The 16,029-nt window shown below is 38.0% G+C and overlaps 1 protein-coding gene across 1 annotated transcript in view; it reads left to right on the top strand.

Moving 5' to 3' along the window:
- Window positions 1–16,029, top strand: part of LOC121508211 (adhesion G protein-coupled receptor E5) — a 33,609-nt gene that overhangs the window by 12,556 nt on the left and 5,024 nt on the right. The window contains exons 3-14 of the mRNA XM_041784877.1: window positions 571–720; window positions 798–917; window positions 5,541–5,684; window positions 8,682–8,725; window positions 8,890–9,000; window positions 9,091–9,244; window positions 9,348–9,467; window positions 9,557–9,771; window positions 9,884–10,051; window positions 10,909–11,103; window positions 12,524–12,741; window positions 12,899–13,057. Coding sequence (XP_041640811.1) covers window positions 571–720; window positions 798–917; window positions 5,541–5,684; window positions 8,682–8,725; window positions 8,890–9,000; window positions 9,091–9,244; window positions 9,348–9,467; window positions 9,557–9,771; window positions 9,884–10,051; window positions 10,909–11,103; window positions 12,524–12,741; window positions 12,899–13,057 — 1,798 coding nt within the window. The remainder of the gene's footprint in view (window positions 1–570; window positions 721–797; window positions 918–5,540; window positions 5,685–8,681; window positions 8,726–8,889; window positions 9,001–9,090; window positions 9,245–9,347; window positions 9,468–9,556; window positions 9,772–9,883; window positions 10,052–10,908; window positions 11,104–12,523; window positions 12,742–12,898; window positions 13,058–16,029) is intronic.

Below are 16,029 nucleotides of genomic sequence, written 5' to 3'. Positions count from 1 at the left end.
TTGTTAAAATACATGAAAAAAACAGGACCCCTCTGTTGTGCTGTATAGTCTAGCTTCCTTGCCATTCCCTCAGAAGCTCTTTTTACAAGGAAAACACACACTGAACTCTCCGGAGCCAAATGCCTTTACTATTGCAAAGTACCTTTTACAACCTAACTTAAAAAATACTGAAGTATTCCTTTGAACTCAAGCAAAAGACCCCAAAGCTCAGACAAAAGTTACTTGCTAGTGCAAAAGATGCTAATGCTGAAAATGATGCTAATGCACAACAACAGCAAAAAAAAAAAGTGTTACGACTAAAGAGGTTTTACATAAATCAAAAGATGTTAAAGGCAATCAAGAGCAAAGCCGCATATAAAACCAAGGAAGTGGACACTCATTTTAAACTTGAAAAGTATAGCCTGCTCATGCTAGAACAACAGTTTTTAAAATCGTTTTGTGAGAGGAATATCATATACCTGCGAAATGTACCAATCAATACTGTTCCTGTAAAACATTTTGTACTGTCCTGTTGATCTGTAAGATTTTTCACTTTTTTTTTGCTTTATCAATTTAAAACCTGATCTACAGACATGGATGAGTGTGAAGAAATTGCAGACCCATGTGGAAAACACGCAGAGTGCCACAACACAAAAGGAAGCTTCTACTGTCAGTGCCAGCCGGGATTCATGAACATCAGAGGAAAGATCAACTTCACGGAGCACAATGGACAGTGTCTAGGTGAGCTATACAGGCCACAGGGCGCACAGTGTGTCTCTATACCAACACTTACCCATCTTCACTTGTCCTTCTGTCAGATGTCAACGAGTGCAACAATTCTAATCCATGTGGTCCTGGTGCTTATTGCAATAACACGATTGGGGCATACACATGCATCTGCCTTCCTGGGTACACCAACAGCTCTGATGGCTGTGTGGGTGAGTAGTTTCTACATTAATTGATCTCCACCTAGCTAGCGGCAGAAAAGTTACATACTTTTGATTTATTCTTTTCTAAACAACTAATAATGGCTGTAATGGCTATGGCTGTAATTACGACCACATTACAGCCACTATGACTAGGAAATATTACAACCGAGTACTGTACTGTACAAAGTATAAAATCCCATTCAGATAGCACACTTAATATACTCACGTATGGTATGTGATATCAGTTTGGCCATTCGTCCAGTTTGTCGGAGAGACTACAACACTCATGTATACTTAAAATGTTGTTTGTTTCATAATGTTATGCTACAGTTACTTTAAAATATTCACCCCAGTTGATGTTTTACCCTTTAATTGATTTTATAAATCAGTCATAGTCAATATAATTTGGCTTTTTTGATGAAAAAAAAAGAACCCTCTTTAATGTTAGATTAAAAACAGATTTCTACAAAGTAATGTCAATTAAATAAAAATATATAATGTAAAATAAATGACTGCATAAATATTCACCCCCTTCAAGTCAGTATTTAGTAGATGCACCTTTGGCTGCAATCACAGCACTGAGTCTGTGTGGATAGGTCTCTATCAGGCCAGAATATTCACCTTGTAATCTTTAAACCATTTCTGTGTGGCTTTAGCTGTATGCTTCAGGTCATTGTCTTGCTGAAAAAAATCATCCTTTAAGACGCAGGTCTCTTGCAGACTGAATTAGATTGTCCTCCAGGATTCTCTTGTGTTTTGCTGCATTCATTTTTCCCACTACTTTTACAAGCCTTCCGGGCCTGGCTTCCAAGAAGCATCCCACAGCATGATGCTGCCACCACTGTGCACTATGCATGTTTGTAGTAATATGCAGTGTTTGGTGTGTGCCAAACATAATGTCTTGTCTGATAATTAAAAAGCATTTTGGTCCCATCAGATCATAGGACTTTCTTTGACTTAACCACGGAGTCTCCCACATGCCTTTTGGTGAACTTTAATCTGAGTTTAATATCAGTTTTCTGCAACAGTGGCTTTCTCTTTGCCACTCTCCCATGAAGCTTTGGAGAAAGATCTGGGCAACAGTTGTTGTATGCAGAGTCTCTCCCATCTCAGCTGCTGAAGCCTTCACAGTAGTCATGGCTTGGTGGCCTCTCTTACTACTCAGTTTGTGAGGATGGTCTGATCTAGGCAGATTTACACATGTGACATCTTTCTTCCATTTTTTAAAATTTCCATTCCTTGGAAATGTGACTGGATCTTCCAGACACATGTCTTTATACTACAGTCACTTGAGCCACATTGACTGCACTGAGGTGATCCTTATTTCACTAATTGTGAGACTACTAGCACCAGCTGGCTGGACCTCTGTTGAATTAGGTCAGTCTCTTTACATTACTTTGTAGAAACCTGTTTTCAGTTTGACATTAAAGAGGTTTAATGTTGATTTTTTTTGTACAAGAAGCAAAATTATATTGACCCTGATTGATTTATAAAATTGATTGAAGGGTAAAATATCAAGGGTGTGAATACCTTTAATAGGCACTGTAATCCCAGTTCAGAAAATCATCATTTATACATTTATCTCACTCCCCAAGTACATTTTTTTATTTAGAGCTTTAAATGACTTAAGACCCCTGCTTTTTCATTAACAACCATTCATTTTAGGTGATATATTTTCACCCTGAAAGGAATGGGGTCAGCATGATTTGGAAAAAATACCTGGTTGTCAAAATAGCAAACAATTTTATTTGCTGGAAAGAAAGATTGGTTTAAGAAATTACAAATGAAATAAGTACTAACATCTACTGTTTGGCTAATTTATAACCATTTTCATACTTTCTGAAACATCTCAACACTGCTGGTTTTGATCAATTTATGAGCTTCAAGTTTCAAGTATACAAAATACTGCAGCAGTGTAAACAAGACTGACAAATCAGCACATATTTCTCTTGACTTGTTGTTGATCTCGGATAAGGTCAGAGCACTGGTTTGGCAAATAGATTAAAGCTGTGGGAAAATAAGTTTAGCAATGCAAAACAGTGTCTTACTTTTTGATTATAAGCTCACTGTCACTGTTTTGTGCTCCATTTGAGTGTTTCTTTTTCTTACCTTTGGCATCAGCACTAGGCTACCATTGCTGATATTGAGCAATATCATATTAGCACTCAGATTTCACTGTCTACAGCTAAGTTTAAGTAAACTGGGACCTCTATGATGAAAGACAGGGGTTCAGTTACGCACATAAAAAGCTGTGATGGGAAATGACCTAGAAACTTGTGTTCAGGAAATTACAGATAGAAAAACACAGCTGGAATGTGGTATGTTTTAAGGGATATTTCATTAGAAACACATATGACTGGACCAGCAAAGCAAAGCTGAGCTAACTCTAATTGATAAGCTCAACCCATCCAGGTACATTGCCAAGATGATGCCGGCCCTGGCCCATTCTGGTAAAAATGTTCCATCTAAATGAATGGAGGTAAATGGGGAACATAGGGTCATCCGTGCTTTATAGGCTCTAAATATGATACCTTATACTTTAAAGGTTATGGGGAGCCCAAATCCATTGGCAAGCCAGTGGGGTTTTGATTGTGTTGCTACCGTTGTTTTCTAATCTACCACAGGGACATGGGGTTTATTGGTAACTCTTCAGAGCTCAAAGTGAAATCGTGTTGTTCCTATCAATACAAATGTTCATTTGTGTGATAACCAAACCATTTTCTATTTAACCAAGCCTCACAAATTTTGATTTAAATGTATCAAAGTGCTAAGAAAACCTGACAGCACTACATTCTGACTAGCAAAACATGTTGTGGTGTTTTATATGCAGCACCCTCCCAAAACCGGGAGCCCTGCTTTCTACAGCTGAGAGGCTGAAGAGCTACAGATGCAGAGCTTTTTGATAGATTTATCCACAGTGGAGAAATATCATGGACTTTGAATTTCTGAAAAAAACAAAATTACATTAGAGTCTAGTTTTAGTCATCTTGATGAAAACCAAACTTACTTTCTGTCAGTTTTAGCCATCAAAGATCTACTTTTGACTAGTCTAGTCTTTGTCGTGGAATAAAGGCTGTTGATGAACAATTTTAGCCATAGTTTCAGTTGTCCAAATTACCACAGCTGTGTAGTCTGTCTGAAATCCACCACAAAAGTCAACATTTTACAACCTACTCGCCTTACGAGTTTCACAAACACAAAGATTACAGATTTCCACAGGAATGAGTGGACTTCTGGTTGACCCTTATGTAACCATACATTAGTAGAAATGAAGTATGAGTGGATGTTACAGATCTTGCAGATGTTACGGATGTTACAGATGTCAGGTGAGGTGACAGTATATAAAAACAACAATTTTACCGTTGATGATCTACAAGTCTATTGTCCAGGGCGTTCCACATGTTCATAAAGGTTTTTATAAATCTCCTCAGGACGAGCAGCTTCTGATTACACCTTGGATGTTATATATTGCTAAATTTGAATTTTCTCAAAAAAGTAAACCTACGATCTGATGAATCATTTATTAATTTCATATTTTTTACTGTATCGGTGTTGTAAAATTATCTTTTTTTATCCCTTTTCTATCAATTCTACCTCTGTTTTTTCTCTAGATGTTTATATTATTAAAGTTTGCACTGCTTCTATCATTGTTCAGCTGTTGTTTTGTGAAGCATTTTGAACTGCTAATGAAAAGACATCACTAAATTTGTATTTAACCCTACTGTAATGAAATTATAGCCATTGATCACACTTCAGCAATAAAATCCCTAACGTCATGCAAACAGCAGAAATCACACTTTTAAATGGCAGTCATCAAACTTGTCCTCATTGGGTGCCACAGTTATAGTTTATGAGCTGATTGGAGGTTGAGATCAAATGAAAAAATGAAAAGGCTACAGGCCGGAGTTATTATATGTAGTTGGACACAACTGGAATATTCTTTTCATTGAAATAAATCACAAGTTCTTTTGAATGATGTTACAATCAAGTGAAGATGACACTACTACAGTCACTAGGTCTCTTTAATTGTCTAGAGGGGCGTCACTATAAATTAAGGTGATGCAAAGAATTGTGGGTCATCTTTTCTTCTCACCTTTTGTAAAGGATGCTCAAGTGTGTCTTATGCTAAACGAGATAGTAATGGAAGCAATGAATCTTCTTTTCCTGTCATTTCAAGAATTTGGACAACCCTTATCATGGGTTGACACTCAAATACTTCCAGGCAGTTTCCTTCAGTTTGTAATCATCCTAACCTAAAAGGACTACTCAAATTGACTCCAAGTTTAAAACCCTGAAATGACTGTAATAATGTCACATTTTTATTTGGAAGAAGAAAAAGGCACATTTCCAGAATTAAAAGCTGCTTGTCTTGAGCTGATGTCTGAAATGCCATGTAGTTTTTCATCATGATTCAACTCTTAATCCACTGCTTCCTGTTTCTTCTTTTTAAGCAGTCAAGAGAATATTTCACATCACTCAGCTCTGGGAAAGAAATTTCTGTTGATCTTGCCAAAATTGAAACACTCACATGACGACTGCTCTCACTGTAGTGATATGTTTTCATTCAGAGGTGATCAATCATGGCTCCTCAGGAATGTTGATTTTGATGTCTCAGTTCCTGTTTTGACACAGATATAAATGAGTGCAATGAAGCTGAAAGTAGAAAGGAAGACATCTGTGGAGAACAGGGGGCCTGTGAAAATATCAATGGGAGCTACTGGTGCAAGTGTCAACCAGGATTCACCAACTTTGGCAATGAAAAGATCCCGTGTTCAGGTGAGCATATGCTTTTACTCTCAACCTCATACATCTCATGGAATTGATTTCATTTTTTATTTTTTCAAATAATGGCTAATATAACCTGTCTTGATTACAGTTACTATCCTTTTTTGTCGCTCTAATAAGTGGCAGCCTCTGTGGTTAAAAAATATATATATATATTCAGCCAGTATGAAAATGTAAAAACCTGTAGTTTCTCAAGTGTCCACATGAGACTGTCTCAAAAGCAAAGGAATGTTGCTTTGGTCCTATACGAAATGTACGATTCGACATCCTTAATAAAACATTTTCAGCCTGGTTAAAAAGGTGAATCTGATATCAACAGCTCTTATTTGCACGCACTGTACTGGAATACAACTTTTATAACTCGTATTCTTTGCTTTTCTTGAAGCATTTAGCATGAATTTGCACAGGACTGCTGGCAGGCCATCCCATCCTCTCCACACATGTGTTTCATGGCTGATGTTACCTTCTGTTACTTTTATGGCTTTGAGAAACTCCTCACTCTTAATTATGGACTAAAAAAAGTAACCTGATATCAACATTAAGATAGAACTATTTTAATATTGAGGGAAATGCACAGTTTTCATTTGCTCTCATTGTCACAGTTAAAACTGTCAGTGGAAATGCCTTTATTACTTTTCTGCTCAACTCTTATTCTTGCTTATGGTTCTTAGTTTCCCTCTGTTTTATCAGAAGTTGTTATTTAGCCAATCAGATACAATCAGATACATTTCGCTGCCTTCAGGCCAAAAAAACCCAACATATTTTTCACAGAATTTAACACTTTATAGTCAAAATATGCATCTTTTTCTTGGTGTAAAAGAAAAATGTGTAAAATGTGTAAAACCTCCCTGACGGATGTAAATGGTGACCAGAAGAGACTGATTTATAAAAACAAACAAAAAACAAGAAATATAATAATATAAAGAAAAATGGAGATACAAGATGGCTAGACACCAGCAATTGGATGCCTTGCTGTTTCTTTAATTTTTATAGAATTTTAGGGCACTCTAGTATTATAACTATCCTCTGGATTTATAGAGTTCTATCTTAACACACTATAGTAGCTGGAGGTCATTAACTCACATTTTGCTGGCATTGGGCCAGAACCTTGCATCTCCAAAATCACCACTTTCAGAGAATTAAATTATCACTGATTGTCATAGTCATCTGACACCTTTTATTGCTTTACAATTGATAAAATCATCCAATAGATGTAAATAATGACCAATAGCACTGATTTATATTAAAAAAAAGAAATATGGAGATAAAAGGTTTTGGCCCTATGCCAGCGATGTACATTATGCTGAGAAAAGTATAGATAAATCATGCAATCCCTCTTTAAAATCACCCGTTTGTCTGCTGACACAGAATGTTAGCAAAAGGTAAACCACAATGTTAAACAAAATCTCACAAAAAAGAGAAAATGATGAAGTCTCACAGAAAAAAAATTCACAAGTCACTTTGAAGACTTTTAACAAACTGACAAAGAAAGGAGGGAACAGATGCAGAATACGCAGGAGGTCATAAAACAGGTGGATCATCTTGGTGCAATCAAACAGGAAGGAAAACACATGAGGGCAGGAAGTAGACTAGAAATCAAACACAAAATAAAACAGGAAACAAGGGAAACTCAACTTAAGAATAAGCATAAGAGATCGAAGAACAAGGGCAAGAAAAGATGACAAAATAACACCCGAAACACAAGAAACTTTACTCAGAAGGGCCGCTCATAATGGGGGATAAAGGAGAGAGCTTTCTGGGACCCAGTCAAATGGGGCGCCCATGGAGGTCTAAAATGTCATGGTCCATTGTAATGTCAGTCTGGGATAACTATGTTTTATATTTTATCTGAATAACCACTCATGTCAAAGAAACTCAAAATTAAATGTATTTATTTTTATTGTAGCAGAGTATTGCCTTTTTCAATATTGTTTTTTTTTTTTTTTGGTTGTTTGTTAATGTTACCGTTGTAGATGGGCACCCTGATTCAACCATTTGGAAAGTAATGTCAGGCTTCAGACCTAAGCCATGATCTGCAAAAAATGTCAGGATGCCAGAGAATAAAGTAGAAGGGAACTGAAATAAATTTCTAAATAAATGCATAAAGAAAAAAATGTTGAAAATTAGCAAAGTTGGCTGAGAAATTGTGAAAGGTGGGCACATAGTGGCAAAAATAGGATGTAAAATGCAAAACTGTGTTAAGAAAGTCAATAAAGGGCCAAACATTGGGTGGGAAAATGGTCAAAAGCAGTTAAATAGAGGCAAAATTGGTTACGAGAGGCAAAAATGAGTTTTAAGTGGAAAAATGTGGGACAAATGGGCAGAAACTGTGATGAAAGTGGTTAAAAAGTGGCACAAATGAGTAATTTGAACATTAGAACCAAATATTAGCTTGATGCATTTTTCATCTCCAAAATGAAGTTACTGTTAGAAGTGACCAGCACCAATGCTATCGATTCAAAAACATGCATTTGATATTATCAGTAAATCACAACTGGGTAGGGCCAATCTACTGTTTTTTTAGGGGCCCAGTCAACTCTGTGGGTAGGGCTGCTCAGAACTGAGGTTAAAACACTATCAAAGTTATGGCAATGGCACTCTCAGACTCCCCTGTTATACTGTCTCCCCTATATCCCATCTGTGTGAACACAGAGCTGAGAAAAACAAACCCAGAGTCAGTTTAACCTCACTATTTTTCTAGAAATTTGGTTTGCAGCATAATGGAAAATATCTCAAGTCACATCATCAAGCTACATATTTTTATCTGTAAGGCCTGTTTCCTCTCTGACTCATTCCGTCTCTGTTCTGCTTTCTTTGTCAACTCATCTGATTGAAGATAAGCGTTGTCTGTCTCAAATAAGTTTCTTGTTTATGCTGCAGATGTTATCTGCCTTGTAACTTGCCAGTAAAACAAATTCTGATTCAGTACAAATGTGAAAAACTCTTCTAGTGGGATGCTGGTCTGATGTTTGTCTCTGCTTCATTTAGAGCTCGACTGTAACACCTTCAGCTCCAACAGTGGGCCAGCACAGGTAAGCAGCATGTTACATACAATTCCTTCAGATAGAGGAATAACTTCGACACTGTCACAGACCTCCTTTATTGACTGGATCAACTCGTAGGCCTTGTTGAGTTTCTTTTATTCAACTTTGAGTAAATGGCAGACTAAAACGTCTTATTATTCTCTGTCTCTAAGTCTCTTGGAGGCCTGGCAGACATTTTGTCCATGATGAGAAACAGCTGTTTGGCTCTGTCTAACCCAACCACTGGAAGTGAAGTGAAGTCTGACGGAAAGGCTCTACTGACGGTCAGAACAGCACACACAAAACACAAACACTCATAAAAACACATCCAGTATTCTTCATTTCCTCCCTCTTGTCTCCTGCCACTCCTGCAGAAACTTCTCAAAGCGACAGATGCCATCCTGTCTCCTGATCACCTGGACAACAGCAACAGCGTAAGTGGTCTGCTTGACACAGTGGAGAACTCCATCAGGGTCATCGGTCCACAGCTCAAAGAGAACCACACCAGGATAAACGACACCAAGACAGGTAACAGGGTCTACCAGTTTATCTGGGATTTACATTCTGAAGTCCAACAAATATGTGGTAAATGTGATCTTTGACGCATAAAATGAAATGTGTGTGGAAACAGAGGCAGAGATTGCGGTACAAAGAGGAAAAAATCGACCCACAGGACCCATCCATCTGAACAATGCAAATGCTAGTCTAGACACTGACTGGACAACAGCAGCTGGGACAGGACCATACCCAGGTAAATCTCTTTTCTTCTCTTGCAACGTCTTTTTTCTTTTTCCATCTACATCCCTCATTTTATCTCATGTATCTTGCTTTTCTTCATAGGTTTTGCAATGGCGGCATTATTAAGCTACAAAAACCTTGAGAGGTCTGTAAATGAATCCTTTGAGGGGCTCTCAGCTTATAAAAAAGACGGAGTGGATCCTTCCTTTCAGATCTTCTCCAGAGTTGTGTCGGTTGTGGTCTCCAACCCCCACACCCAGAACCTGAGCCGCCATGTCAACATCACCCTCAGACATCTGGAAGCTCCACTTCTCCTAGTACGTTTTTATCAGTGTGTTACTTCTTTAGACATACAGGAGGCTGGTATTTAAAAGTATACATAAAAGATTAAGCCTGATTTATACCATAATGGTTTTGTTTTATATGTAGGACACAGAGAAGTCTCCTAATGTGAGCTATATCTGTGTGTACTGGAGTGAGAGAGGAGCCTGGTCACCAGATGGATGTTATCAGCAGCGCTCCAATACCACACACACAGTGTGTTCATGTGAACATCTTAGCAGCTTCGCAGTGCTGATGGCCCGCCACGATATGAAGGTAAGAAGTGAACGGACATACAGTACACATGGGTGCATCTCTAAGAATTAGAATATTATGTTAAAATTAATGTTTTCCAGTGATTTACTTCAGAAAGTTACTTTTTTTTGGTTTTAATCCTGATAACAGCTTGCAGCTCACAAAAATCCACTCTCTCAAAACATTAGAATATTGTGGAAAAATCCAATTTGCAAAGGTTTCCTAAGCCTTTATTCTCTCATCCTGGTTCAGTACACACAACCACAATCATGGAGAAGACTGCTGACTTGACAAATGTCCAAAAGATAATCATTGGCATCCTCCACAAGGAGGGTAAGCCACAGAAGGTCACAGCTGAAAGGGCAGGTGGATCTCAGAGTCTGTGTCAAAGCATATTCATGGAAAGTTGACTGGAGGGGAAAAGTGTGGTAAGAAAAGGAGCACAACCAACAAGGATGAGCTCAGCCTTCAGAGGACTGTCAAACAAAGCAGATTCAAGAATTTAGGAGAGCTTTATAGGGAGTGGACTAAGACTGGAGCCAGTTCATCAGGTGCCATCACACACGGACAGGTCCAGGACATGGGCTACAAGTGTTGTGTTCCTAGTGCTGAGCCAGTCCTGAGCCAGAGAAGTCACAAACTTCTCACCTGGGCTAAGGAGAAAAAGAACTGGACCATTTATCAATGGTCCAATGTCCTGTTTTCAGATTAAAATAAATTTTGATTTAATTTGGAAATTAAGGTACCCAAGTCTGGAGGAAGATACTCATCATTAATAAACAATATAACATATTGATCTTACAAAGGCATAAAGTGCTGAAACTCACAGACACAGTATTGCACATAAAACCCATATCTAATGTATCCTCTCCTCGCAGCACACCTTTGGACTCGAGCTGATCACCAAGATAGGATTGACCATCTCCCTGCTGTGTCTCATCCTCTGCATCCTCACATTCAAGTTCTGCCGCTCCATACAAGGGACCCGAACCACCATCCACCTGCACCTCTGTATCTGCCTCTTCATGGCTGACCTCATCTTCCTGGCTGGCATTTCACAAACAAAACCTGTGGTAAGTTTGTGCACTCAGATACTGACCTCATTTAAAATGAGTGCCACGACTTTAATTAGAAAGTTATTTGATCTAAATGGTTTACTTTGTTTAACTTAAATGATTCCACTGATCTTCCTGTTTACATGCCACAAAGCAGAGTGTATGTTCTTCTCTCATAAATGTCAGAGTGTTTCTCTAACCTCAAACCCATATCCTGTCAGGTTAAAGTGGAACACCTCAGTGGTTAATCGAGGACAGAACTCACGGTGGAGCATATGATCAGAAAATAACTGATAGGGGATTTGTTTACATTTCCTGTATGACAATGAACTGCAAAGGTTAAGCCACAGTTTTAACCACTGGTGGAAGGTAACAATACTGGTGTACTAGTGGAATTTTACTTCACTTGAGTATTTCCATTTCAAATTAAAGTGGTTTTATGGAAACCAGTTTTATTTTTACTCCATGACATTTATTCAGATGCTTTAGTCTTTGGATGAGGATTTGACTTATTAAAAATATGGCCAATTTGGTTACATTTTTATGTTATAAGAGAGGTGACCAAGAACCTGGTGGTCACCGACTGATCTGTAGCCGGTAGCTGTATAAGGGCTCAGAGTGAAAAAAACTTGTTTAAATTAATATCTAAGTTTTCCTAGGATATCAAACATGCATCATTGTAAAGAAATGGAGATAAAAATGCCAGGTGCTGCAGTGCCATATAGCATTTGATGGCAGTTGCCCCTGTGCTAAGCTTCCTTTTGCCCTCCAGACCTCTGCATGGTTACCTGGTCTAAAGCTATGAATAGGCCACAAACACGTCAAAAGTATTACTATCGTACCGCAGGGGGGCCGAATCTAAAGAAGTCCTCCCTGCAGGAACATGGCCTAGTCCAGGGAACGGGCCCTCTCAAGATATGGTTTATCAACAGCAATGCTTGTCTGTTAGATGCAGTTTTGGCCTCCTAGCTACCATTCTTACTCCTTTTGGTGCTGAAAGTGTCTTCATTTAGTTACTAGTTCAAAAGTTCCTTAAAAAACCTTGACTGCTTTTGTGCAGGTCTTTCATGTCTGTGGAGTATGACGTTTGCCACATTATTATCACATATACCATTGAAAACAACAGGCTAACATTTACTGTAGCGACAATAAATAGTGTTTATTTATTTGTTGCATTATCAATAGGGAGTACTTACATTGAAACAATATGGCTGCAGCAGCTTACTTTTTTAGCGGACCATGTTTTCTCTGACCAACATGGGCCCTGAATGGGTGGGCCCCAGATAGCTGCCCCTCATAAGCCCACTAGTACCTGTTGCGTTGTCTAGTATACAGTCAATGTTTTTAAGATTCTAAAGCTGTAGAGATGCTTTCTATTTAAAATGTTGCATAACTTGATGTTTACTATTCTTTCTTCCTGTGGTCTCTTTATTTACAGGGTGGCTGTAGATTTGTTGCAGCCATGCTCCATTTCTTCTTCTTGGGAGTGTTTGCCTGGATGCTGTTAGAGGGGGTGCAGCTGTACCGCATGGTGGTCCTGGTGTTCAACGCCACCATCCGGCCCCTCTACTTGTACATCACTGGTTACGGGGCACCTCTTGTTATCCTCATTATATCTGCCATCATTCGACCTGAGGGATACGGCACTGACCAGCAGTAAGTGTTGCAGTCTGTGTGTCTGAGCATGTGTTTATATTAACTTATGTTTGGTAGCATTACATCAGTGGATTACACAGCCCGGCTGTTATCTATCCAGATGAGGTAAGGGAAAAAAAAACCCTATCATGAGCATGTGTTTCCTCTCTTCTAACAGCTGCTGGCTGTCTCTGAATGACGGCCTCATCTGGAGCTTCTTCGGCCCTGTGTGCTTCATCATCATCCTCAACGTCTTCTTCTTCATCATCACTGTCTGGAAGCTCGCCCAGAAGTTTGCCACTCTTAACCCAGACCTCTCTAAACTGCACAAAATCAGGTCAGTCTGTGTTTGTTTATGTCTTTGCATACTCCACATACGTGGAGAAATGTGACCTTCACTTTGTCATTGCACAAGCAAACGCTGCATTAATACATTTGTCAGGGAAAAGGGGTTCCTTTGGGAAAATGCATGGCTGGAAAGAATGTGAGAGTTTTTGGAGGGAAAAATGTTGAGAATGTTTTCATAGTGGCGACTCTTGTCTCTGATGATGTGAATTTTGTGCCCAACTTCTCTTTACTGCTCTCTATGCTTTAGATAACACTATGTAAACATGCAGCTGCAAAATAAATCTGAGCTCTAATGAAAAAAATCCATCTTTGGATTTGAATGCATTCATTGTTAGTGACATTCAGTTTCATCTCAGGAGTTGTGAAAGGTAAAACCAAGGAACCTAAAGCTAAGGGAGCAGTTTAACACAGAAAGCATGAAACTATACTAGAGAGTTCTGTGGTTTCTGCCTGGTGAAATTTTCCATCCTTATCCAGTGGCAGACTTAGCAATTTTGGGGTCCAAGGCATACGCAGATGTGGCCCTCCACATCCATTGTTCTCCCCTTTTTAATTTCTTATTTATCAAAGAAAGAGCAACTTGTAACTTCTTCTTTTAATCAGTCTCCACACAGCAATCATGTAAAGATGTCTAGGACTATATTAAAAAAACAGTAGGCAAAACAGTTAAACAAATGTGCTCACTATATCGAAACTATAAAATTGTGATTTTCTGTATAAGGTCAACAGACATACAGAAAATCACAATTTTATAGTGATTTTCTGTATGTCTGCTGACCTTATACTCTAATGAATGACATTAGAGTATAAGGTCAACAGACATACAGAAAATCACAATTTTATAGTGATTTTCTGTATGTCTGCTGACCTTATACTCTAATGTCATTCATTTTTAATTTCTCTTTGCAGTCTTCTAATGCTTTCAATGTTTTGTTTTTAACTCTGTTAAATGTTATTTAGTTATGGCTGTGATATTTAAGCTTAGAAACTTAACTGAGTCGTTGCGACATGTCTCATCATATTCACGTTACAATTTGATGCAACATGAACAAAAAATGACTAATGAGTGATGTTTTTGTATAGAAATATCCAGGTGGATTTTAAAATGTCTACTGGAGAATCTAAATGGACATATGGTGACCAAATGACATTAGAGTTGTATGAATTCTATTTTGCATGTTTATTTGAAAATCAAACAAAAACAATTTACTCAAAAAAAAAATATTTGTTCCATTACAGATGTGTTTTTTTCTTTTTTGCCAAAGGTTACTGACTAAAACTTATCAAACAGTGGCCAACATTACTCGGCCAAAACAGGCCACAGGATTATGTGGGAGCCCTTGTTTTGTTCCCTGACGTCTATGAGACACAGAGAGGGTGAACTTACTAAAATACGCCGCACCTGTCAGACAAGAAAAACAGAAAATCAAATGCATATGTCACATCTGAGATCAGCAGTGTTTTTTAGTGTGTTTTTGTCAATGATTTTTAGTGAGAGTGTTTTTTAGGACTAAATAAAGTTTCTGGTTTTCTTTTCGGACGCTTTGTTGAATTTGCACTTATTTTCAGACTACAATATGGCAGAGAAGGCATGCAGCACATGGTTGAGATTGTTTTTTTCCCTGTGTTTTTCTCACGCTAAAGGGCTAGTTTCTGTTACTTTGTATCTGTGATTCGTTATGGACTTAGTTTGAATCTTTAGATTCTCCTCTTTCTAACAGTCTACAACATGGCTACTTTACGTCATATTCTCATTTTTAATGAATGTGTTATGCCCTTAAGAGTATAAATGGCCAGAATGATGCAGGAGAAAGGGTTATAATGATAATAATATAGATAAAGATGATAAATTTATTGGTATAGCACCTTTAAAAACAGGTTTGACAATGGGCAGAATCACAAATAAGACAAGGCATCATGACACAAGCATGAGGACACAACAAGAAAGACAACACCCAATCAACAGAAGAACCCATGAAATATTCAGCCAGCATGGCTCCCCAACATCATTATAACCTAGCAGATACATTACAAAAACCTGAGAACATGTCAGCTTAGAAGACATCATAAAACCCAGATATATAAAAAGCTGAATAAAAATAAAGACAAAGGATAAAAACCCAGAATAACCTAGACCAATCTAGTCAACGCAGGAACCTAAGAACCAGAAATGTAAGAGCATTTAAAATATAATGAAAAGAGATAGACGGGAATATAAATCAAAACAGTATGAATAGAATAAAAACAATTAAAAGGTGTATAAATACGTAAATGAAAATTAAAATAATTAGAAAGCTAGAAACTGTATAATAGTTATCATAATTAAAAAAAACAACAATAATTATGATAATAAGCAGGCAAAATGGATAAATTAGCAAAAAGAGGTATAAACAATAAAAGCAAAGTGCTGGTAAAAACTATAAAATCAAATGGTAGAAGTGAAGATATGGCAATAAGAAACAAACCAAGCATAAAATACAGAGCAGAGAAGAACAGACAAAGAAGTTTTCAGGTAAAATATGAGGAAGAAGAAGGGAATTAAAGCGAGAAAGCTAACCTAAAGAGAGAGGAGACAGTAAAAGACAAAGGACAACATCTATAGGGCAGGGCGCCAAGCTGGTGATGCTAAAATGCTGATTAGGCTGATCACGGCTTCACAGGGCCCTCAGTAGTCTGGGGCACCAGGAGATTCCCTCGACCTTGCCCGATGGTAAAGTCCACCTCTTTTTTTATCATTTGATATTTTCCCACAAAAGAGAAACTATTGAAAAATGTCATAAAGTTTTTGTAATCTAACTAATTTTGGCCTTGACTTTTCCTGCAATTCTCCTGCTAGTGAAATACCCGCAGCCAGGGAGAGCTGGTGTAAAGGTAAAAGGTTGTACTAATGAAAAAATCACTGCCAGTGAGGGCGTGAAGCTGGGCAGGATGGGGTGATTTTCTTCAGTGCGATTTGTGTGG

The sequence above is a fragment of the Cheilinus undulatus genome, linkage group 4 (genome assembly GCF_018320785.1).
Source record: "Cheilinus undulatus linkage group 4, ASM1832078v1, whole genome shotgun sequence".
In the NCBI taxonomy this organism is placed as follows: Eukaryota; Metazoa; Chordata; class Actinopteri; order Labriformes; family Labridae; genus Cheilinus; species Cheilinus undulatus.
The sequence above is the reverse complement of the archived record's forward strand: the minus strand, read 5'-3'. Positions and strand labels throughout refer to the sequence as shown.